At 36.5% G+C, this 27,449-nt stretch overlaps 1 protein-coding gene across 2 annotated transcripts in view; it reads right to left on the minus strand.

The window, feature by feature from the left end:
• caln1 (calneuron 1) overlaps positions 1 to 27,449 on the minus strand; it is a 50,046-nt gene that overhangs the window by 13,530 nt on the left and 9,067 nt on the right. For both annotated transcript variants that reach the window (XM_079886300.1, XM_079886301.1), the window contains exons 2-4: positions 26,912 to 27,036; positions 22,989 to 23,132; positions 18,170 to 18,282 (exon numbers count right to left, since the gene is read on the minus strand). In XM_079886300.1, coding sequence (XP_079742426.1) covers positions 18,170 to 18,282; positions 22,989 to 23,132; positions 26,912 to 27,029 — 375 coding nt within the window. In that variant the 5' untranslated portion in view covers positions 27,030 to 27,036. The remainder of the gene's footprint in view (positions 1 to 18,169; positions 18,283 to 22,988; positions 23,133 to 26,911; positions 27,037 to 27,449) is intronic.

Raw genomic sequence — 27,449 nt, forward strand, 5'->3', positions numbered from 1 at the left:
AAAAGCTCCGGTCTGCTGATGCACACGGTGCGGAAATTGACTGGACATATGGTTTGTGTCAGTAATGACAAAAAGATGACAAAAACTTCACATTTAAAGTCTCCAGATGTAATAATCAAGGTTTTAAGAATATCCTCAAGCTTTCTTCTTGGCCACCGGACCTTTTCCCTGTCAGATATCCAGTCTTCTGCAGCTGCCCCATGAGTCTGTGCTGACCAGAATGCATATGATTGTGACCTTTGTATGGTATTATTGTCTGAAATGGCGAGCAATGCTGAAGGTAGGTTTTTATAGTGTTATATTAGTGCCTCCCACAAAGTACCATATAATGGAGTAATTGAATCATTATCTTCTCATTCAGTTTCATTATGTCTACTGTCAGTGAGACCATAATGAAGCAGAAAAGCTTTGTCACAAAAGCCACTTATAAGGCATATCAAGGCTCTAAACTGCTGTTTCTTTGTGCTGTGCAACTATTCAGATGGTTATGAGCCATAGAAGGACTTTTAAAAATGGTAACCTACATACAGTAAAAGCAAAATCATAAATGAGATCTCTTTAACATCAAAATTGCTTCTACTAGATAGCAATAAGTTACAGAAACTGAGGAGCTTAAGGGGGCACAAAAACTGAACAACCAAAAATGAAAATTCTGTCATTATTTACTCACCTTCAAGTTGTTCCAAACCTGTATGAATTTCCTTCTTTTGCTGAACACAGAAGATATTTTGAAGTCAATGGCTGCCGTCAACTGTTTGGTTATTCACATTCTTCAAAATATCTTCTTCTGTGTTCAGCAAAAGAAAGAAACTCATTCAGGATTGGAACAGCTTGAAGGCGAGTAAATGATGACAGAATTTTTCATTTTTGGGTGAACTATCCCTGTAAGTCTCCTGCTCATATTTGTCTCTTGTAGAGTTTCAACAATGTCTCAAACTGCTCAAAATACCAACTGCAATTCAAAAATAAGGATCATCATATAATGGGGTCCTCAGCATTTAAATAAACCAGACAGAAAAGTCCATAAAGTGTCAAAGACACAAACAAACACTGTGAGCAGATGAAAACAGTATGCAACTGTCAGTTCTCTTGTTTTCCAACTGAATCTTTCAGTGGAGAATTAAAAATGGACCCAGGTCTCAGCACGTCTCTCCAGCAGCAGAGAAGCATTTGTCAGAGCGCCAGAAACGTCCCATTTCCATATCTGAAATTAAAACGGGCTCCACAGAAACACCAGTGTTCCTTTGACACACTGCTTTAATATGCACACACTGCTACATGCTGCCCATGGCAATACAGAGCAAATACATTTTACTAGTACAATACTAAAATTGATAAATACTTGCAGACTGTCCACCTCTTGTGCACCGAACAGCATAAACAGCGTTTCAAAAAGAATAAACTATGTGATAAACCAACTAGATGACCTGAACATGGCTAGGTTATTTCTTGTATGTTCTTTGGTTCTGTCATGACATGAAAGTTGATCAGTTCCACATATTAAAGGAATATTTCATCCACAAATGCAAATTCATTATTTACTCACCCTCAAGTCATTTCAAACCTATATGACTTTTTTTGTTGAAAGAAGTCTCTCATGCTCACCAAGGGTGCATTATTTGATCAACAATACAGTAAAACACTAATATCGTGAAACATTATTCAAATTGAAATAATTAAATAAAGTTATTCCTGTCTTCAGATATCATATGCTGATTTGCTGCTCAAGAAACATTTCTTCTTGTTTTCATGTATCCAACCATTATCATTATATTATTATGCTGAAAACAGTAGTGCTATTTAATATTTTTGTAGAAATCGTGATACATGTTTTTTCAGGATTCTTTGATGAGTAGAAAATTTGCATGGCCCCTAGAATATTGTGTTGCATGAATATCTGTACATGCAATATATCAAAAGAAAGAACATGTTTTATTTTAGTTGAATGCATTGTTTTTTTCAGTCAACATGAATGTGGGTATAAGTGCCATTAAAAAAAGCAATATTTTGAGCAAAAAGCTGAGAAAATTAAGTTTTTGGATTCATAACGATGATCAAAACATAGATGGATTAGATCGCGTCCATCAACTTGTGCACACCTAAGCTTGCACAGTCCTATAGCTCGTCCTGGGACAACATTTCATTCTGTAACATTAGGCAGTTTTGATTTATATGTTGATTAATGTTGATGATCGCATTATTTAAAATGCTATCGCTTGTTTCTGCTTCTTCTTTGCCTGTGCTTTGATCAGAAGATTCTGTACTCTTTCAGAAAATGTTTAATAGCGCCCCTATACTGTATAACAGTGAAAACACGGAAAGCAGGAAATTTCCGGTAGGGTAGGGTAGGGTAGGGAAGCGTTGCATCATAAATGATGGTAATTTCTGTCAATGGCGGGGAAAGAGTTAATGAATATCATAAACTCTGGACCATATTATTACAAATGCGCTGGAACATTATTCATACATTGGCAATGAAATCACTCAATCTGCTAAATTACGCTACCTAAATTCTCCTTACTTCTCTGGCACACTCTTCCCAGCATTCAACATGCCCAGGCTTTGTCAAGCTTGCAGAGAATACTGAAATGTTCAAATGGGAACATTCTCCAACTTAAGGAGATAATTGTATCTAATAATAACCAATTAAAATTGTGATTATTTCCGCCAAACTCTGTCCTGCTGTGGAAGGCAGTGTGCAGGTCTGTGTTTGTGCGTACCTGATTGTGTGTGTAAGAGGTGCAGTGCTGTAATTTTCTCAGTGTATGTGAGTGGCAGCTGCCGCACTGGGGTTGTGGAAACAGGCAGAGGTGGGAGAGGTTTGCTGATTGCAGAACGAAAAGCTCTCAGCCCATTCTCAACACTTGCCTCTATTTCAGAGAACGAAGGAATGAAAAAGAAAATACTTAAGAGGTGACGTGGACGCATTTGAAATATAAAAACAATAAGGAGAGCAAAAGTGCACCACAGAAACAAAGAAAGAGAGAGATTGTGAGTGAGGGAGATAATGAAGCATAGTTTGGCTTAATTTTAAATGCTATGGCATTTAGCATCAGACCGTAAGACTAATCAGACATTTCTGAGCTGAATTAATGCATTTAAGAAAAAGAAAAAACTGCCTGGTAGCATTTAGCAGCCCTGAAATACGAACCTACTTGTCAGAAATTCTCATCATCAGTGATCATTCTCCCTCGTGTCGTTCCAAACCCATACAACTTACTTTCTTCTGTGGAAGACAAAAGAATTTTGCAGGTTTCTGTGCTGCTCTTTTCCATGGAGAAAATGAGCGGGGACTGGGGATATCGTGATCCAAAAAAGCTCCATAAAAGCACCGTAAAAGTAGTCCATAAGGCTTGTAACCCTTTATTCCAAATCTTTTAAAGCCACGTAATAGCTTTATGTAAAACTCAGACAGAAATGTCAGTCATAGTCACTAGTTTTGAATGTGCTCATTCATTTTCACTGAATAGAAAAGAGCAGCTTTATCCATTTTTGTGTTTCACAAGTCATCCAGGTTTGGAAAATTCATTTGAATGAATATTGACAAAATTCATATTTAGGTGCGTCTCTATCTCTTTAAAATATGTAGCATGGATTATTTCTTATCTCTTCTTTCTTAGGCTTCCAGAGAAAGACAAATGGACAATGGCGGCTGTCAATTTCCCAATACAAAAAGCACTTTACGACAAGCCCATCACACAATCCTCAATAAAGCATCATGAATTGAGCCAAACAAAACTGGTACATAGTAACATCACATATTTCCTGGAACGTTACTATGTTCTTAGGATGAGATGTTAGTTGCAGTTCAAAAAGAACCATGTGGGCTTTGATTCCAGGTCACTTGTCCTCATCTGACACCATTGAGAAAGAAGAATAGAACCATATTCACTCCACTTTCAATGCACTTTTTCTATAATCAGCCCTTCCGACATTATGCAGATGATATCATTTTTTATATATTGCAGCTGGTGCATTACATCATCTCATGCAGAGCTGAAAGACTACAAAAGCTTGTCACTACTGACATTTTACATTCATAAAGTAAGTGGGGTGCGTTAGACACAAGATTATTCTTTTTTTTTGCAGGTAGGCAGTTCAGAAGCACAATTACCCCTTGTAAGGCCAGTGAGAAACAGAGGGAGACACGTCTTGCTGCATGAGTCACTGGAGGCCATTGTCATGTTTCAGACTTATAAGTTATAACCTCAATTCTCATACAGAGCAAACCTGCATTATTAATATATAAAGAAACAAGAAATCAATATGGACCCTGTTTAAAATGTCACATTATTGAAGTAAAACAGGTTCCAAATCCAAACATTGAGTTGTTTTTAAAATAAAATTAATACTTTTAAGGCCCGTTCACGCCAAGAACGATAACAATAAAGATAACTTTATAAGTGTCCACACCAGCATACGATATCTTTCTGTTTATTCTAAGCACACGCTGTTTTCTGCCACTTTAAATGCTCAAGCTCTTCAAAGCAGTGGGTTCTGATTGGCTGTCAATGTTTTCATCATTTATATCCTTCTGAAAGCAATATCATTTCTGTCTGCCATTATTATTATAGTTATGGTGAGGACTCTGCTATTCTTTTATATTTTAACGATTTTTAGGACTATATCTTTATCGTTATCATTATAGTTATTGTCCTTGGTATGAACGGGCCTTTATTCAGCAAGGACACATTAAATTGATCAAAAGAGACAGTAATGACTTTTACATGGTTATAAAAAAAAATATATTTAAATTAAATGCTATTCTGAGGGATCATGTGACACTGAAGACTGGAGTAACAATGCTGAAAATTCAGCTTTTACATTACATTTTAAAATATATTAAAATAGAAAACAGCTCTTTTATATTATAATAATATTTCATTATATTACAGTTTTACTGTATTTTTGATAAATAAATGCAGTCTTGGTGAGCAGAAGAAAAAATCGTATACTGACCTCAAACTTTTGTATGGTTTACTAATGTCCTTTTAAATAAAAACTTAATATAGTCCCAAGAATTTCGAGGAAGAGGCACCATATCAGTATCTTGATGTAGGCACACTGTCTTGCTTTACTGTCAAAGCTTATGTTGTTCTTAAAGACTGTCACAACAAGAACATGATGTTGAGCATCATGAAGGTAGAAAAGCTCCATCTTTGAGTTTGCTGCCTTTGTTCATAGCGATTCACCGGTGGAACAGACCTTTTAAGGGTTTGTTTAGTTAGCAAAAGCAAATATAGTACAAGAGGCAGTTATCTCTCAGAATTTTGTAGTGTATAATGCAGCACTCAGGCTATGGTAATCTTTTTTTCTTTTCTTTTACTTGATGGTAGGGTCAAACTCAGTCTTTCTGTAAGCTACACTTAACTGTTATCAAAGTCAGCGCTTGACAGCCAAGTATGGGTCTGAATGAGGGCTGAAAGCTACAAGCATACGGAAACACAAAGAACTTTTCAACTCCATTTAAAGGCAAAATATGTACGATTTTTAGATTAAAATATCCAAAAAACACTAAAACGATGTTACATATTTTGTTGACTTGTGTACTTACATTATCCCAAATGTTTCCAACAATGTTTAAATCCACAGAAATCAGCTATTTTAACCAGTGTAACGGTTATCGTTGATGTTTAACTCACCCACTGACAAAATCCAACAACAGACCTTCTCTGGTTCACCTTAAGTTAACACATGAAACTACAGAAAGGTCATTTCTGATATGCAGTCCATATTCAATCCTTTTTCATATGTATTAATATATTAGATAATTCACAATTTTGGGAAATGTCATTGGCTAGTTTTCTCATCACAATATCACAATTAAGTAAAAATAGGAAAAAATAGCAATTTTAAAACATTTCAAAACTTTGGTTTAAGTGAATGTAATTTTTGCCATGTGTCATGCACTGGCAATTTATTTTAAAATATGTATTCACATATGGAGAGTATTTTAATGTTTTCCTTTATCTAAACCAGCTTTCCAGACTTTTGCGAATGAAAAGCTAATAATTAATTAAGTCAAAAAAATTCAAAAATTCAAATAAATACTTTAATATTTAAAAAATCCAAATAAAAAAACAGAAAAATATTTTATTTGTTTACCAGCATATCATCATGTGACCACTGACTGACACCAGAGAATCATGAACATGCAAATAAAAATATAAGCCGAAAAAAATCTCAGGGGATACTTCAAATTAATATTTTAGGTCAAAGGGGATGTCTATCAGAAAATGTTTTGGGAATCTCTGCTCTTATCAAATATTTCAAACTAAATGCTCTCTTGGGAATATAATTTTAATTTTAGTAATTCATAGGTTTTTCCAGTGTCCTCATAATATATTACATATAAAAAATGTTCCTTTAATGAATAAGGTTTAAGTGGCTCAGATAGACCAGAGCATATTTCAGAAAATCTGCTATATACCCTTTTGAATAAATACTTTACATTTACAATTACTGTGTAGTCACTTCAAACTAATTCATCATAATAAAGTTCTAACGAATACCTGTTTCCTGTAGCCTGCACTTAGTGAGGCGGCAGTGAAAAGAGTGGGCTTAAAACACCCAGAAGAGTTCTCCAATCACTACCTAAACAAATCAATGTGCTTTGTGCATTATTCATTTCCTTTGATTGGTTAAGGAAACAAATAACAACCAAAAAAAAATCCTGAAAAATTAAAGGGTGTTCATTTATGAAAATCAATCAAGGGCCTCCGAAATATCTGGAGCTATAATGAAGCAGCTGAACAGCAGTTCTTTGGGTTATTTGACATTTTTTATAAGCAGAGTGTTGCAGAAGTGCTGTGCTCGACAACAGCTGATGGCCTGTGACCTTCATTTTATAAGAGGAGTCTGTGCACAAGCACGAAACAATTACATTGGCAAATTAATGTTCACACGCTGCCTACTCCAGTGCAAAAAGATCAGCACTTTTAGATGGGACAAGATAGGCAAAATGCACTAAATATGGACATGTACAGTAGCTGTCAAAGTTAATATATTCATTCAAAAGATTTATGGAAATTGTCTTAATACTTGTACTCCTGTACAGTATATGAGGCCCCAAATCTACATATATGGTCTCTTTAGTCACACCAAGGTCTGGTATCATTAGTTTGCAGATGCCACTTATTTCGGTATTGTGTTATATAATACAATGGCATTCTGACATTTTAACCCTTAAACGCATACCTTGGGTCTTTAGTGACCCGGACATCATTCACTACCCTCCTCCTCATTCATTTCAACCCTTTTAGTATTCCTCAATCAATTCATTATAAACAATATAAAAATAAAAAAGTAATACAATTATAAAAGAATGCCTGTTTTCCCAATTAATTTTTTGTAAAAAGAAATGGTATAGGGTCACACCCGAGGACCCTATACGTAATTTCCACTGAAACAGGAAGCTAAGGCGGGACATATTGAATGGCTCCTCCCCCTTTTCAAATAGCCAATAGCGTTTAGTTTACCTCACAGACTGCAAGTCGTACTTGGCAGCACCTTGGAGGCGAATCCGAGTGCTGATGATACGTTGGATTCAATAGTAGAGGTGTGAATAAATTCTAGCCATTTATTTCGTAACGTAGCGTAAAGTTGGAAAACGGAATAAAACTCGAGCATTTGAGCAACTGAGCACACATCTCCAGCCCTATTGCTCCGTGACGTGTTAACGCCGGTCGCTTTGGCCAGGTCGTATTTATAGGGGGCGGGACACTTTAGATTCTAGAGAGCATGTGATTGGACAAGTCTGCGTGATGTCATAAAAATCCATGATCCATTTTAGTGGAAGTGAGAGACTGTAAATTTTGAATGGTTATTTCTCCTAAATGTAAATTTTGTCATTGTTTTGGATCACACCTGCTAATTCATAACCTTAAGGCTTCATACTAAGCTAAAAAACGTACATTTTTATTTCAGGGAGCCATTAAGGGTTAAAGACATCATGAAATCAAAATTAACATTTTTTATGGAACATTGCTGTATTTATTATAAAGGATCTATCTGTGCATATTATTATTTTGTAAAAATTCAAGTGCCTTTGTAATCTCTAATCAAAATAACTTCCCTCTCTCTTATACAGTGACATCTCTTCTCTGATGACGCGTTTACTGGCGCGAGGGCGGGAGAACCTGTCACTCATATGAGATCAACCAATAGCAAACCACAACCAGCCAACGATCCAATCAATTCCCGATGAACAAAGTCAAGTCCCGCCCTACAATCGCAACTTCTGTTTCATGCCAACTTTAAATGTGACCTAATACTCCAAAAGTGTCCAAAAAAGGTTGCCTGAGTGAGAAATGTGACACTGATAGTGAAGAAAGCCCACCTGTCCTCCCAGATCACACTTTTGAAAGCACCACAATGCATCTTCTGACGTCATGTCACATCAGTAAGGTGAAGAAACAGCCTTTAGAGTCAATCATCATCTCAGCCTTAGTCAAGCCTGGAACTCTATTTATCACATTCCTTCAAGGACAACCTTTCCCACTGAACCGAAACCGTGGTAATATGACAGACAGGTTTATAACATTCGCCGATAAACCAAGCACACATGAAATGGCACTCATGCTGCAGGACTCATTTGAGGTTATTGACATCCAACATTTCGGCATTTTATCCACATTACATTTACATTTATGCATTTGGCAGATGCTTTTATCCAAAGCGACTTACATATCATTTCAAGGTACAGATTTACATTCTCATCAGTTCTTGCTTTCTCTGGGAATCGAAACCATGACCTTGGCATTGCCAAGTTGCCAATGCTCTACTGTTTGAGCTACAGGAAATTATTTCATAATCATTTGTGATAATAGCTGTCCTTAATAAACACAGTTACATTACACTAAGGCAAGCACATTCAGTCAATCAGTTGTGACTGAAAGAGAGAGAAAGGTAAGTGTGTCATAAGTCTCGAGTTAAAAATGGTGACAAGGACTGTAATCACCTACCACCTGCTGCGTCTCCTCTCATATTTTATTCCACAGATTCTCATAATTCATTCCACCTACACGACAATCTCATGTATAAGTTCCTGCACTGAACAGTCTTGCAAAAAATAAAGTGACAGTGAAGGCCAAGTATGGTAACCCATACTAGGAATATGTCCTCTGCATTTAACCCATCCAAATTAGTGCACACATATTAGGAGCAGCGAGTATGTGAACACACACACTGCAAACCGTGGAGGCACACACACAGGGAGTGAATGGGGGTTAGGTGCATTGTTAAAGGGCACCTCAGTCTTGGGTACTGAGGGTGAAGGAGAGCACTGTTCGGTACTGAGAATCGAACCCACAACCTTCGTGTTACAAGTCTGACTCTCTAACTGCCCAAATAATGTTACATGTTAGTTAAAGGAAAACCAATGTTACTCATGTATGGAGCAGAAACAACACAACCTCTGCATCTGTTTTCAGGCATTCCCTCTTCGGTCTCTCCACCTCTTAAAAAAAACGTTTCTAATATTAACACGGGTGCTAAAGCTCTTGCCTGATCATACCATTTCTTTTCCCAGTGATATTCCTCTGACCTTTTCTCTTTTGTAATGTCTCTCAGCCATCTCTCTTTCAACAGTCTTGCTCTCTCTCTCTCTCTCTCCTCCCCCATCATGAGTGGACACGCCCCCTACTGCTGATTGGCTACAAGTGTGTTGTGGTGCTCGGTCTGATCCACTTTCAACAGCGTTTCTCAGAAATCGCTTACTGCACCTTTAATGAGCTTTTTCGTTATTTTTTAATCGTTTTTGTAGATTTCTTTGCATCATTAAATATCCGGCATTATTTCAAAAGGCTGGTGGGATAAATGCATGTAAAATAGTTAAGAGTCTCATAATGTGAATGTAGATGATAATAATATAGAATGAATATTTCAACATGCAACTGCTAGGCTGACACTACTTAAGACCTCAGTTTTTGCAACTTTGTGTCATTCATCAATGATTCACAACTTGACTTTGAAAGCAAAGAAAAAAAAAAAAAAAGCTTTAAATGCCAACAACTGCTGATCCTGTCTAGACTTCTTTTCAAAGCTGTTGGCAAGATCTAACACACACATATTGAGTAAGATAAATCTCCTTAATATTTAATAGGGATCAACAAATCTAAATCAAATGCATACTCTACTTCTGACGAAAGACTGACGAAAAAAAAAATGGCTCTATAATAAGTTATTTTTCTTATGTGAAACCCTTTTTCCCTTTCATTTACAAATCATGTCGTCTACTAAATCAAAGTGTCTGCGGTTACAGCTATAGATCATTTATTTTAATATTTCAGAATAGATTAGGGTCATGCACCTCATGCATAAACAATACGATTTTCTGATTACTATAGCAATAATAAAGCAGGCATAATTCAACATGCACGCTTGGCAGGGGTTTAGCCCTCCAAAAAATTGGTTACGCTTCCCAGAAACACTCAAAGACCTCGGAGCGAATATCAGTTTCATCCGCTCAGATCTCTGAGGAATAAAGCATTTGAGCTGTGTTGCCTGCATTTGATAATAAAGCATTATGTATTGTGAATAAATTTTGTCTGGCAGTTCAGGAAAATAATAAATGAAATAAAATAAAATGATATTATATGATATAATGATATAAGTAGGGCTGTAAAGCACTTGACAAAATCACTCAGACATGACAAAATCACTGAATCGGCAAAAATGGTCAAAAAAGTCAGTATTTGGTTTTATTTTATTTTCATTTTATTCAACATAAGTCTATCATTGGCTTATAGTCAACAGCATTTTTGACAGCCCTAGATATAAGCTTTAGCATGAGCAAAATTGGATAAGGAGTGACTGATCATTTGCTTGCGCAATAATAGCAACGCATGATCGCATTTGAAGATTGCAGCTGGTGTGCCGTCAACGGGAATTGAACGCCTCAGTCTTTGAGATGGGACATTAGTTGTGACACACTGAGCAATTGTGTAGTTATACAGATTTTTTCATGCTTCTAATTTTCTCATCATTTCTCATTGAGTGCTCACGACGATCCGTCATTATCCTTCGGCATCTCTTAAACAAAATCCTCGCCTTATTAGCAAGACGCAGTATGGTCTCCCGCCCCGGGGCACATTAACAAATCTGACACGTGCTGGTAATTAAAAGCCAGACATGGGCATTAATTCGCTAATCTGGGCTTGATTTGAACATTTCAGTTTTTTGGACTTTGAGTGTGAGCCAGTTTATGGGTGAGCCCTGAGTGAAAATCAGTTTCATCCTCTCAGATCTGCGAGGAATAAAGGGTTTGAGTTTAGCCTCTCGTCTCGATAGATGTCCTCAGCTTCTGAGGCTTCAAGCTGTGTCACACAGCAGAGTCTGCATTCATGCTTCCAAAGCAAAGGTTTCTTATGCCGTTGAAAAGAGAGGTACAGAGAACATAAAAACAGAGGGGTTTTGGCTTTAAAGCTGTAAAACATTCCTCACAGTACTGTATGTTAAAAATAAAAATATATTTTCTTAACTCAGTTTATTGTTCATTGACTATTATTAGTATGGCATACATGGGTTTATCTCGCACAAAAGTGTAAACGTTGAGCCCCCCCATGGCACCAACAAAACTAAACCAACTAAATTTAAAATTAGAGAGGTGAACTTGAAAACCAGATTCAAATCCGATTTAAAAGAATGATTGGTGACACTTTGTCACAGGTTGTTTTGGGTTTTGGTTCATGTTTCATGTCAGTCATGTTTCCTGTCTTGTCATGTGATTCCCTGGCCCTCATGTGATCCTGCCATGTGTTCTGTGTTGTCATGTTGTCATTGGTTCATTGTGCACAGGTGTGTCTTGTTCAGTCATTAGTCTTGTGTGTATTTAAGCCCTCATGTTTGCCATGTGTCTTTGTCAAGTATTGTTTGTGTAACCACTGTCGGGTGACACGCCATGCCACATTCTGCATGCATGACCATATTCTACATCCCCTAATATACCCAATACCTGAACTTAACAACTACTAACTATTAATCAGCAGTAATTAGGAGTTTATTGAGGTAAAAGTCATAGTTAATAGTTAGTTAATAGTGAGAATTGGAGCCTACATTTATTCCTTCTATACATTTCTCATATCATGAACTTGAGGTAGATAAAATGTTCGTTTTTTCCTGACTCTTGAAAGCACTTGAAATATAGCACACACGTCAAATGAACTATAGTGCTTTTTTTTGGTCTTAATTGAGCTTGCCAGTATAAGTCACCACTTTACTTGTATTGAAAACAGAAGGTTTGGGGGTGAGTAAATGAAGACAAAATTTGATTTTTTAGATTAACTATTCCAGTCAAATGCAAATTGCAACATTTGGACGGAGATGTTGGATATTTGGAGCATGTAGGCGCTGTACTACAAAAGTGTTTTACTCTTTTACTCTCCAAATGCTTTTATTACTCTCTGAATCAGTTTAATAATAGTCATGTGTTTATATCAATTTATGCCATTTTGCCTTTTTAGATGCTTTTAACTGTGGCCTGAAATGCCCATTAGCTGAGGAAATTGTCCAAGTCTGATACAATGCCATTGTTGTTCAATGCAGTGTTTTAAGTAAAAAGAGTCTGCTTAGTGCAAAGTTGTCAATCTTATTTAGATAATCTTCAGAATATCCTCAAAAGATCACTGTGCAATAGAGAATGAAAAAGTTATATGTATGTATGAATGTATTAAATATAACATTTCTAAAATTCTATCTATATATATATATACACACACATACACATATTTATATTTTTCATATATATTTTTAAGAACCTCTTTTCACTGAAGAATGGCCAAAAATATATATATTTTGTACCCTATTTGTAGAAAGGACATCAGAAAGTATTACAAACATAAAAATCCATTCAATAAAACAAAGCACTGCAGGCACAAAAGCTGATGTAGGACAGATATTATTTTAAGCTGCTATAAAAGAGACACTGGTAAGTAAAGTATAACCCTGGTTTGACTGGAAAGCCACTCTGAGTGCACGAGAACGCTGAAGTGATGTAGCATTGATGAAATAAGCCTGACGCAGCAGTGCGGCAGAAAATAAATACTTTAGAGCAGAGTCCTTTATGAAGTCTGGGGAATGATTCATAAAATATAATTAAAGCACTGACAGCAACCGAATGCTCCAAAATAACCCATTGGAAAGCCACAGGAATAGCACAGGATTCTCAGAACAGTATATTTAGAGCATCTCTACAGAAGTGGATCTCAACCGGTGGGTCAAGGCCCAAAAATGGACTATATGTCTATTCTAATAGGGTGAATAAGAATGAGAAGAACAATGTGAAATGCAATTAACAGGCAGCTAATCATCATGAAAAGCTAAGATGGCTAAATAAGTAGACAGGTAGAAAAATATATATTTACACTACCTCTCAAAAGTTGAGGGGAGGGTCAGATTTTTATGGTTTTGAAAGAAGTATCTTATGCTCATCTAGGCTGCATTTATTTTATCAAAACTGAATAACTGTTCTCTATTTTAATATATTTTAAAATATAATGTATTCCTGATGGCAAAGCAGAATTTTCAGCATCATCACTCCAGTCTTCAGCATTACATGATCCTTCAGAAATCATTCTAATATGCTGATTTGCTGCTCAAGAAACAATTCTTATTATGTTGAAAACAGTTGTGCTGCTTAGTTTACCCAAAAATTAAAATTCTGTCATTAATTACTCACCCTCATGTCGTTCCAAACCTGTAAGACTTTCGTTCGTCTTCAGATCACAAATGAAGATCTTTTTGATGAAATCTGAGAGATTTCTGTTCCTCCATTGACAGCTACGCAACTACTACTTTGATGCTTCAAAAAGTTCATAAAGAGATCGTAAAACTAATCCTTATGAATTGAGCGGTTTAGTTAAAAATTTCTGAAGAGACATTGACAGATTGAATTTAGGCTTTTATTCACATATAAACATTCATCAACTCACATATCAGCTGTGGCTCAAACATATTCCCTTGATGTACGAGAACCAATGAGGTTCATTCATTCTTGTGTTATGCAGCACGTTTGAGCTTCTGCAAGAACCAATGAGGTTTGTTATAGTGAGTCAAGCAGGTTTGATTGGGATTCTGTTTATGTTCGCTGATCAATAAGTGAATAAAAGCCTAAATTCAATCTGTTCATCATATAAAGCGATCGAGTCTCTTCAGAAAATGTGGACTAAACCGCTCAATTCATATGGATTAGTTTTACAATCTCTTTATGAACTTTTTGAAGCGCTGAAGTGGTAGTTGCGTAGCTGTTAATTCAGGCACAGAAATCTCTCAGATTTCATCAAAAAGATCTTCATTTGTGTTCCGAAGTTGAACGAAAGTCTTACGGGTTTGAAATGACATGAGGGTAAGTAATGACAGATTTTTAATTTTTGGGTGAACTAACCCTTTAATCTTTTTTGTGGAAACCATTTTTCAGGATTTGTTGATGAATAGAAAGTTCAAAAGAACAGCATTTATTTAAAATGTAAATCTTTTCTAATATTATAAATATCGAGTGTCACTTTTGATCAATTTAATACATCATTGTTGAATAAAAGTATTAATTCCTTTTTTTCTTTTTTTAAATCTTACTGAACCCAAACTTTTGAACGGTAGTTTATCTAGAATATATAGAAAAAAACACTTCACAATTCACATATATTTCCCTGCATGTCCGATGTAAAATGTTGGTCCTAAAGCAAAACCATTCAAGGAGCACTGCTGCGGGACAACTGTCCCGTCCTCTAATGACATACACCAGGAATAGTGAACTCACTCAGGATGTCACTCTCTACCACCAGCATTGGCTGGAACTGGATATATGACAGGGAAAACGTCCTTCATAACAGGAAGGTTGATTCCTACTATTTCACACACAGATGATGGATGGGGCGTCTCAATGATTCTTTCCCCTCACAGCGGGAATGAGCCACTCTTGGGACTTGATTAATTTAGACAGATAACACTGCAAGATCAAACACAAGATCAAACCAAACAACAAAAGGACATTTATCACCTAAATCAGCAGTGAAAGATTCTATCACACTGAGCATATGTTAACAGTCCAACAGGGAATCATGCACTGTATATACAGTATGAAAGTAGATAGATTGCTTTTGATTTTACTTAACTTTTGGTATTTCATGTCCTCAAAGTATTTTAAAAGAACTAAAATGTCAGTAGAAATAGTTCACACACTGATCCCTATAACAACTGTATCAGGCAGAGTGGAAACCTGTGAAAAATTAATTTATTGCCATTCAGGCATTCAGCATGTGCCATGTAACAGTGTATATAGCAACAGTGCTATATTTCAAGTTTTGGTCAAGACAGGGGTTCTCAAGACCCAACATTGCTATTTATCTCAGATTTATACTATGAGGCTGTTGAATGCTTGATTCTGATCAGGTGACTAATGTTCTAAGATGTGCTATTATTTTTCAGTAAATGCACAGCTAAAGTAGATCCAGGCAGGTTTTGACCGCATTACCATTCTATATCAATTCACCACATTATTTCAATAATTTCAAAGGTCCTTACGGCCTACAACAGCAAAAGAACAAAAACCCACAAATAGATAGAACAAACAATTGGATAAAAATGACTTTATCCATTGTCTTTAGAAAGCTTTCTCCAGCTCTCTCTCCCATACAAACGCACACACGTTACAGGAACAAGCATATAGAAACTTGTTCTCAGCGCTGCCAATTACTTTTTCAATAATTAGCATCTGCAAAACGATGTGACATTTCTCAGTATCGAGGTAGTAACATAACTTTTTTGAAGCAGTTAAACTTACAGCTTTGCTTTAAGTAGAGACGCTGCTGCCAAACATTGTTGAGAGACACACAGACTCAGGTAATTCACACACGCTTAGACAATCTATCAATCTCTCTGTAATAGTCTGCTTTGGAATTAGCAATGCCGGAGGCATGGGATGAGATGCGTAAGAAATTAGTCCTACACACAAGAGTGTTTTAAAGATACAAAACTGGCAAATGTCTAAGAATAAAACATCTGAATGATGTCTTGAGGCGTGGTAACCAGTCAATTATTCCTTACTTATTTAATTCAAAATGGTATTTTTTGCATAACAGCAAGTTTTTGGAAATAACTTTATTTTGTCATCATTGAAATTTTATTTTTGTGTCAAATTCAATTCAATTCAATTCAAAATACTCTGATAAATAAATCTGTCTCAAAATATACAGTTTGAGGGGGAAAATGTTTGGGCTCAGTTTTTTTTAAAGTACTTTTACTCAGCAAGAACCCATTAAATTGATCAAAAGTGGCATTAAAGAGTCAAAGACTTCAACATTATTACAAAAGTTTTCGACTTTTACATTTACATTATTCATTTAGCAGATGCTTTTATCTAGGGCTGGGCGATATATCGCATGAAATTGTTATGCGCATCTCGTCAGTAAAGCCGGTTCCTTGATTAGTAGTAAATCGCCATCACCTGCTTTTAGATGGAGCGGCATTTATAACACAGTGCCGTAGTTAACTGACAAGCTGAGCCATATCGCATTAATTATTGAGGACGTATCACCTGCGATAATTAATGCGATATGGCTCAGCTTGTCAGTTAACTACGGCACTGTGTTGTAAATGCCGCTCCATCTGAAAGCAGGTGATGGCGATTTACTACTAATCAAGGAACCGGCTTTACTGACGAGATGCGCATAACAATCTCATGCGATATATCGCCCAGCCCTACTTTTATCCAAAGCGACTTACAAATGAGAACAATAGAAGCAGTTAAACTAACAATAGGACAAAAATATGCAAGTGCTATGACCCTTCTCAGTTAAATCTAACGCAGAACATGTAAATTGTTTTAAAAGAGAAGAGAAGAGAAGAGAAGAGAAGAGAAGAGAAGAGAAGAGAAGAGAAGAGAAGAGAAGAGAAGAGAAGAGAAGAGAAGAGAAGAGAAGAGAAGAGAAGAGAAGAGAAGAGAAGAGAAGAGAAGAGAAAGTGTTAGTATTACTGGATCAAGTGCTGTCGAAAAAGAACCGTCTTCAGCCGTTTCTTGAAAATGACTGCGGACTCAGCAGCTCTGGTTGAGTTAGGCAGATCATTCCACCAGCAGGGAGCATTCAAGGTAAAGGTCCGAGAAAGAGATTTTGTGCCTCTTTGAGATGGCCCCACAAGACGTTGTTCGCTTGCAGAGCGCAAGTTTCTGGATGGCACATAAGTCTGAAGTAATGAGTTTAAGTAAAAGGGAGCAGAGTGACGGCTACTGCTTGTAGCCAAGAGCAGAGCTTTTGGCTACTATTGATCAAAGAATCCTGAAAAAAAAAATGAAATCCTCAAAAATATGAAGCAGCAAATCAGCATATTAGAAGGAATTCTGAAGGATCATGTGACACTGAAGACTGAATGCTGAAAATCCAGCTTTGCATCAGAGGAATAAATACATTCACATTTAAAAAATAATAAAACATTTTTCATAAAAAATATGATTTTGACTGTAGTAATGATTAAATTGAAGGGTTGTGTATGCGATCATCCCAACTCACTAAATCAGAAGCATTTTTAAAAGGTAATATCAAATAATGTATAATGACAAACTTGTGATGCTATGGAGGTGTTTATTGCTATTAAATGTTTCTGAAAATATACCCAAAAGGTGCCTGTAATCTTCACACAGACATTTATAACAGCTTAAAAAAAGTCAGGGTTAGAGTTAATGCCTATTACAAAATTCCCTGATCATTCAAAGAGTGAGTGATCTGGCCTCTGTGAACATTCAGCTCTCAAACTCCTCAGAGATGCCAGGTCACAAGCACCTGTCTTAACCAAGTGGAGCTGGCATGGGCTCTGCTTCATCTTCATCTTCATCTTCATCACACAGCACTCCTGAGAGTTAACTAAACCCACAGGGATCCTCTCCACTCAGCCAAACACTGCTATCACTCACCTCTAATCAGCTGAATGAGATTCTTACAAACCTGAATCCTGAATACAAACTTGAACACATAAATCTCACTAATGCAACATCATCCACACAATGCACCCCTACACAAACCACCAATCAGACACTCAATGATGTCTCCCATTCCTGTTATTCAGCCTGTCAGAATAACAAGTGTCATACAAATAAAACGTGTTATGTAATATTGCAATTTTAAGACTCTTTGAAGCTTAGTCCTGCACACTAACCGGTAAATTGTCCTCCACGGCTTCTTACCTGCCAGAATATGCTGTCTATTGTGTTTCCAAGGAAGCCTTCCCGTGTTTCTGAGGACAGGAGCTTAGGTCCGAGTATCGTCATGAACTCATCAAAGTCCACCTGTCCATCACCTGTAAAACAAATTAAAGTCAGAACTCTGCTCACAAATCCCGAACTATGAACTATATGGTACTATTACTTTTACTATACTATTGTGACTTTTTAATGTCGTGTTGGCTGACGCCTTCATCTAGTTGTATTGTGTTAGTTTAGCAAAATCATCTGCTTAAGTCTATTGCAGTCAGATATAGATATTCATTCATTGCGTCTGGTTGCAGATGCTCGGTCAACTTGCTCTCGAATGTTCACGGACCAGCTCTGCCCGCTACAATATGGCGGACGACTTGCATTTAGCGGCCCATAAATACAGCTACTAATGAGGAATCTATGTATATGGTTGCTAAGGGGTTCATACTGGCAGTTACCAGAATGGTATGGGTGGTTGCTAAGAGGACCTATATGCGCATTTTTAGAATTTTGCTATATAGAGAGCAACAGTCGTGCTCCGGTGTGGTGAAGAGATGAGTCCCAGCGAAGTGATGAGTCCCAGCTTAGGACCCAAGCAATTCGATTGGTTCAAAGCACGTTTTAAGGGTAATCGCTTTAGTGACTAGTTACAAATCATATATCACTTTATTACATAAGTCGTTTGAACTACATAATAACAACCATTAATGTCTTTTTAATGTCTGTTTAAGAATTAATTATGACATGACATGCTTGTAATTAAAAAATATATTTAATTAATCCTTATTGCTTAATAACAATTAACAATGTCGCAAAACATACCTAAAAATGCTAAAATTTTTTCACTTTAACTATATACATAATCAGGATAAAAATAAAAGATTATTACATGAATTAAAGTTTGATTGATTACATTAAGAATCGCAAGAACATCTTTAGATTAGGCATACTATACTCGGGTCCTAAGCTGGGACTCATCACTTCGCTGGGATTCAGCACTTCACCACACTGGAAGTAAAAACTCCATTAATTTGTCAAAACTCCAAGACCTACTGTGAGCTACGAGGTTGCTTCTGCTGAAGACATCAGCCCGCATTATTTCATTTTATTTTTTTAAATAATTGTGCTAAACAGCAGAATTACTGATGGAAAAACTACATTACCCATGATGCTGTACAGAAAATTACATCAAGCAGAATCGAAATAAAGCAACAGGCGGCAAAAGATCTTGACAACCATGAAGCACTGCAAATGGCATAATTGAGTCAATCTCTTTACGCTCCCAAAATACTTAAATGTTTGTATATATTTGCATATTTTGCAGTAAAAAAAAAAAGTATATATATATATATTAATCAACATTTGTAAATTTGTCGTTTTATGTTTCTCCATTGTTTCAATTATGCTGTTCGCAATGCTTCATGGGATTGTAGTTCTGTCCCTCACTGAAGCTGTTAAGTACACAGTCTTGTATCTTTGTCTTTTTTTTCTTCAATTTTCAAAACTTTTTTGTTTCATGTGTTGTGATTCACCTCATAGCTGATTGTCTTGGTTCATGGCTTATAACTCTTTAACATTCACAAATTTGTCACTTCACCTTTATGACAGAGTAAATATATAACGCACCAGATTTAAACCCATTAACACATACTGTAACACATCATCTGTTATGATCAATCAGTCTATAAATGAACAAACATAATGTATTTTCAGTGAATGAGCGTGGCCTATGCTTGCAAAACTACTTATTGGCTTCCTCAGACAATGTAGCACTCCTGAAGATGACTCAATCTGACAAACTTCAGTTGAACTCTGAACATTAATGTGAATCATCAAGCGCTGCTGCTCATCTGATTATATCAGCTGGCAAAATCCATCTGCTGTCAGGCAGCTTGGCTCAATGGCCAGGTCTCATGCTTGAATGTACAGATGTGTAGAATGACAGTCCATCACACTATCTAATGAACTTCAGAAGCAGCCTTGATTTATGAATACTAAAGAAGGTCAAAACCATAATAAACAATAACGGATAGTAAAATACTTTGGCATCAATGTAATGTACATTTGACATAAAGCTGCTTTGGAACATTTCTACATTGTTAAAAGCGCTATATAAATGAAGATGACTTGACTTGACATCCGGCAGCAGTGTATCAGTTTACACTGATTGTAATTCTGCTTCTTTTTGGCAAATCACCAATCACTCCAATTACTGATGATATACCGTTACTAGTCACATTACTTTATTTTAGGTAGGGTCACTCTATAACCAAAATTACATAACATTTAAACAAAAATGTTTTATTTTGAATGAAGTTTGGAGTTGCTGTTTATGTAATATAAAATAATTTAAAATAAATCATACATTTTGGTTATATGGAATATATGTTATATGGAATAAGCAATTTAGCTTAATTTAGCTTTCACTGAAATTGACTACTTCATGCATATTCTGAGGATATGTTTTTGTCTTTGCATTTTCTGTTCAATCCTGTTATGCTGTGACATTTCTCCTTTAAATATAATGGCTTGATAGTTTTTAAATCATATGTCAGTATTTATTAGCTTTACACCTAAATTGGTCTTGTCAAGCTCAATAGTTCAACTATGTTATGGGAAAAAAGGTTTTAGGACAGGCTTTATGACAAATATATATACATATATCTTTGTACTCACAACCAAGAGCACATGCATTTTATTTTATTCAACAATCTTTCAAACACCATATCTGTCACTGATGTTTATCTCATGGTTCATGGTTCACAGTAGAAGAGTCTTGTTCTCGGATAAGGGGGCGAAATAGTCTAATGTTTCTGATGTTTTTTGCTGAACAGCATAAAGATGACTAGGCAGAAAATTAAAATATAAAATTATAAAAATGTGATGAAAATGTTATTAAAACTGAATTTTTCTGCCATAAAAAATTAATGTGGGGTCCCTAATCTAAAGTGATCAAAGGAACTGTCCAGTTCATTTTTTTTAATGATCAAATGCTAATGAAGCAGGAAAATATTACTGCTTTATTCATTCATTTCCACTTAAACTCCTCTACAGATACGCATAATATGCCAGGCCCAAAAGCCTGTAGATTAGTTCTGCTGGCTTAGAGGAGATGAAACTGAAATTGCTTTGAGAATACAAACCCAGTCAAATAAGGATATTGACAACTAGCAGATTCACAATTGATTGCAGAAGATTGCTAAATCTTTATGACTATAGTCTTTATGACTATATATACTGTATATATATACATACACACTCACCTAAAGGATTATTAGGAACACCATACTAATACTGTGTTTGACCCCCTTTCGCCTTCAGAACTGCCTTAATTCTACGTGGCATTGATTCAACAAGGTGCTGAAAGCATTCTTTAGAAATGTTGGCCCATATTGATAGGATAGCATCTTGCAGTTGATGGAGATTTGTGGGATGCACATCCAGGGCACGAAGCTCCCGTTCCACCACATCCCAAAGCTGCTCTATTGGGTTGAGATCTGGTGACTGTGGGGGCCATTTTAGTACAGTGAACTCATTGTCATGTTCAAGAAACCAATTTGAAATGATTTGAGCTTTGTGACATGGTGCATTATCCTGCTGGAAGTAGCCATCAGAGGATGGGTACATGGTGGTCATAAAGGGATGGACATGGTCAGAAACAATGCTCAGGTAGACCGTGGCATTTAAACGATGCCCAATTGGCACTAAGGGGCCTAAAGTGTGCCAAGAAAACATCCCCCACACCATTACACCACCACCACCAGCCTGCACAGTGGTAACAAGGCATGATGGATCCATGTTCTCATTCTGTTTACGCCAAATTCTGACTCTACCATCTGAATGTCTCACCAGAAATCGAGACTCATCAGACCAGGCAACATTTTTCCAGTCTTCAACTGTCCAATTTTGGTGAGCTCGTGCAAATTGTAGCCTCTTTTTCCAATTTGTAGTGGAGATGAGTGGTACCCGGTGGGGTCTTCTGCTGTTGTAGCCCATCCGCCTCAAGGTTGTGCGTGTTGTGGCTTCACAAATGCTTTGCTGCATACCTCGGTTGTAACGAGTGGTTATTTCAGTCAAAGTTGCTCTTCTATCAGCTTGAATCAGTCGGCCCATTCTCCTCTGACCTCTAGCATCAACAAAGCATTTTCGCCCACAGGACTGCCGCATACTGGATGTTTTTCCCTTTTCACACCATTCTTTGTAAACCCTAGAAATGGTTGTGCGTGAAAATCCCAGTAACTGAGCAGATTGTGAAATACTCAGACCGGCCCGTCTGGCACCAACAACCATGCCACGCTCAAAATTGCTTAAATCACCTTTCTTACCCATTCTGACATTCAGTTTGGAGTTCAGGAGATTGTCTTGACCAGGACCACACCCCTAAATGCATTGAAGCAACTGCCATGTGATTGGTTGATTAGATAATTACATTAATGAGAAATTGAACAGGTGTTCCTAATAATCCTTTAGGTGAGTGTATATATATATATATATATATATATATATATATATACACTATAATATTTGTATGGTATTTTTTCTTCAGATTTTTTCTTGTGTGTGGGAATATAATCACAAATGTGATTTTTTTTATTATTTTTTATGTTTGCAGATCTGATAATGTCAGTGAGTTGGACATGAGCATCCATGTGTATGTGTATGTGTATGTGACCTGCTATCAGTTCTCAATGGGAAAACAGCTAAATAAACATGCTAAAAATTGTCCTTGAGGTTTAAGGTTAGGAGATAGAAAAGATCATTAATGCAGTACAAAACCAACAGAAGTGTGTTGGTGAGTAAGGGGACTCACCATCCATGTCCAATCTCTGCATGATGATTGCCAGCTCCACTTCACTGGGCATGTACCCTAGTGAGCGCATGGCCATGCCAAGCTCCTGCTTGGAGATGAACCCGTTGCCATCCCGATCCAGGACCCTGAACGCCTCCCGGATCTCTGCCAAGACAAACAAGTGTGCGACTCAACACCTCAAGTGGCTTCTCATTGGTCGTCCTCCACTGAGCAGTGATTGCAGTAATTTACCACCTTCTCTGCACCTGCTATTACACCAGTGGGGACACACACTGCTGCACTGTTTCTCTCCAAAACGCTTGTCAGCTTCTTATTTTACTGTTCATTTGGAAAGCTAAAAAGAGCAGTGTTTTAACCAGCCTCAGAAACATGACTTGAGGCCAGGCTTTTTCCTGGCTTTTTCTTTTGATATCTGCTCTACAGAGGAGGACTCTGCCTCTGAAAAGCACATATATCTGGAATCGTGGAGACGAGCTCCATCAAATGCATATTTTATAAGCAATCCTTCTGTGAGGAGAAAACTTGTGGCAGCAAAGGATTGGTGTTTTAAAATAGAGCTTGAGTGTCACAACTCTGAAGAACACTACAGTTGCACAGCATGTTCGAGCACACAGCAGTACATTGGGTAATTTTGTCTGCGTACTAACGGGAGTTGAAGTCAACCAACCTGGGAATTAACACGGAGGAAACAAAAGATTCCTGAGATTTGACGACACGCTGCACTATTCTCATCCATCTAAATCAAGACTTATGACTGCTAAGACTTACGCAACAAGTTCTGAAATTTTGTCAGTCATATATTTAGATATTTGATAAGAGGAAAAAGCTATTTTGAAAATTATTTATGCTTTTCAAAAAATAATTATTTGGCCTTTTCTTTTTTGACTCATCCTGTCCAGTGAAATTAGTGTATTTTTTTATATATTATAATCTACTATAATTTGTAAAAAACATTTCTAAGCCATTAAACAGGGAATTTATACAGTAATTTAGAGTTCCAAAAAATTTTTTCATTATTTTACATTAGATTTTTTCAGACCAAGGAATTTTTTAACATAATTTTATAGAGATTTCTGAGGCAGATTTCCATTTGAATTTCAGGTACCAATTCTTCGTCAGGGTCATAATTCAATTATTCGTTTGATAATCATTTTCAAAAACTTGCACTTTGAAACTCATTTTCAAAAGTTTGCATTTTCAGGCCCTTCAAAACATGGTGTAAATGTCCAGGTACCAACTCTTTATATTACTAGATTTAAATAACTTTCTAGAGTACAAAAGTCTCCAATAAGACAAAAAAGACCCTGAGATTGAATTGCTGCTCAAAAGACAATTCAGTGCCTCCTTTGTCCTTAAGAAAGACCATTTTGTGTCCAATAAAAACCCAATTAACTAGTAATATCTGCCACCCAATGAATCCCAGAAACAGTCATCCTCAACAGATAGTCTGATGTTATCAGTTATCAAATTTTACTCTACACAAGGGCTCATGAAAAGCAATATCTAGTGAGTTATTGAAATGCTTCAAATCTAGAAAATCGAAAAATCGATACTGAAAGTAGAAGCACCCATTATTTTCAATGACCTTTGAATTTTATTCATTTTCAAGACCTTTTCAAGTGTGGCAAACATTTCAATTATCTTACATTGACAGGTTTTCCATGACTGTGAGGACCTGATAATAGGATTGAAAAATTCAACCCCATCTATTGACTAAAAGTGTCTCACAGACCATGTTGATAGTTAAACATGGACAAGCTAACTCAAATCAAATCACCAAGCACAAAGTAGGTACCTATTCGTAACAATAATCAGTGTCAGGAGGAAATAAAAACATAAAAGCTGCTTATGATGCATCAAGTGTTTTATATACTGTCACAATTATAGCCATACAAATGTGTTTTTATACCAACAGCTATTTGCACTGACAGTTATGTTTCAGAACCAATTATGAACATCTGTCCCAGGAAAGGGAGGCTCGTAATTATTATTCAACACAGACACACACGTGCAAAAAGATTTTTGGAGCGCCGCAAAGTGTTTGCACAGTAAAGGCATTAGATTTGTTTTTGTGCGTAGAGAAAATCATGAATATATACATACGGAGTCTGTTGTGGATGAAAAGCCTGGTTAAACAACCTTCAGAAACATTTCATCCTCTCAATTCTGACTATTTGTCTGACAAGCACTGTTCATTTTAGAGATGAATCTGGCAGACATATCCAAACGATGTAATAATCATGCGTTAGATCTGGTAAGGCACCTGAAGATGCTATAGATCTATATTTCTATAAATGTGCTCTTCATATGGATAGAGACTATTACAAATCCACAGAGATCCTTTGAAAAACATTTTGTTCATCCAGAAACATAAACTTGGTGTATGGGAAACTTTTTGCTCCCATATCAAATGCAGATTTAGATTTGTTCAGCATTTTAATACAGTAAGATCTCCAGAAATCTCCCACAGTATCTCTTACACATGTATCTCTGTGATTAAGATGCTACAGAATATTTGCTGACACCTCCTGATATGATCAATATAACATCAGCAGGCTTCCAGCAGCTGTAATTCACAGTTTGGACTGTTTTAGAGCAAAACCAACAAAGTCAATGACTTGTAGCAGCTCTGTATATCTGCAGATGCCCCGCAGTGTTAATATGTCACTTAAATATTCATTTTCAGGCCTCAAGGGTTCAATGTATTACTCTTCATGAGCTCCTTTCTGCTGACAAAGGCAGCCTTAATTGATTAACCCTCTGCCTCTCTCTCTCTCTCCCCGAATCATGATGAAGAGTGTCAGGGGGACGTGTGCTGCTTTGATCCTCGCTTTTATTCAAATTTGGATTTTTGATTCATGATTTAATGACTGATTTACACATGAAAACCAAAAACACTTCAGGGTTCAGCTTTCATTAAAAAGTTATTATTAAAAAAAATGTATATAATGCTTAAGGGATCAGTAATTCATCCACAAAAATGAATATTTTATAAACATGAGCATATAAATCAAAGTTAGATTATACTATTATCCATTAAACAAATAATATAATATAATATAAATTAATATGATAAAGTTTGGTTTTTTGCCTTTATTTGAGATTAAACTTTAGGGATAGAGACTATTTGCAAACTTTTCTCAAAAAATCATGAATGGATGGATGGATGGATGGATGGATGGGGTGGGGGTGGGGTGGGGTGGGGGTGGGGGGGGGGGTGGGGGGGGGTTAACAAAATTATGTCCGTAGGGGATATTTGTTTTTAATGATTGAATATATTTTGTAACCTTGAGGGAAAAACAAAACACTAAACTTGGTTAAGGTATTCATCTGACAAAATTATTTGGCAAAAACTACAAACTACAGTAACAGGTTTTGTTTCACTATTCAAAAAAATGCATGGAAAAATAAAAAGCATACACAAACTACAACATAATCAGTTATTAGTATTTTGTTGGTTCTGGTTTTTGCATGTGTTTATCATTTATTTGTATGACAGCCTGGCCAAAAATTATGTCAGCACAATTTAGTTTCATTGAATTATCACAAATAAAACAAATGACTAAAACGGAGCAATTCCAAGAGGGTCCTCACACCATCGGTGCTCGGGCCCTAACAAGCACAACTAGGAAAAAAGCTTACAATATATTTAACAAATGTTTAATAATATTTGAATAAAGGGTGAAGATATCAATTTTCCTATGCCACTTCTGCATAAAAAGTCTTCTGAAGTCATTTTTCCTCACAAAATCTCTCATTTAGCTTCAGAAGACATAGCACACGTTGTCCAGACTCCTTTATGAGAAGATGAAAACTAGTTAATTTAATCAAAATAATGATGAAGTACCCCATGGTTAAAAGTTTGGCCTTCATTAAATATAGTGCAAAGCATTTGTGTTTTTGTCTGAAAGGTTAGTACTCACCATCTAGTTCCTCTACAGAGATGCTGGCGAGCTGTTCGCTATTGCTGTGTTCTGACAGTGAGCGACTCAAGAAGTTGCCCTTGTACAGCAATCCTGCCGTCACATGGTGGAACGGCATCTTCTCCCTGAGAGAGAGCACAAGAAAATGCTGAAACAACCACACCAAAAGACATGTCAATGATTTTACATCATACATTCCAAAAGATCTATATTACTATAATAGAGCATGCTTAAGTTGAGCAGTAATGCCTCAGGAAATGTCTCCACGATGGGCTCATTCGTTGTCTCTTTGTTCAGTAAAAACCATTGGAATATTTCTAATGTTCTGCCGCACTATTAAGTGAAAATGTTGTAAAAGGATATGAATGCTGTTTCAATGCATATGAAGGATTAAAATTAATGAAATAAGTGGCCATAAAATGGCAAGCTATTAAAGCTGAAAGCGTGCACTGTCACTCTGAATTACTCTTGTGTTTATGACGATATGGGTGGAGTCTCCAGTGTCTATGAGAGCAGTTATTGTTCACAGGTGTTTATT

Source organism: Squalius cephalus, assembly GCF_949319135.1.
Source record: "Squalius cephalus genome assembly, chromosome: 11".
Lineage (NCBI taxonomy): Eukaryota > Metazoa > Chordata > Actinopteri > Cypriniformes > Leuciscidae > Squalius > Squalius cephalus.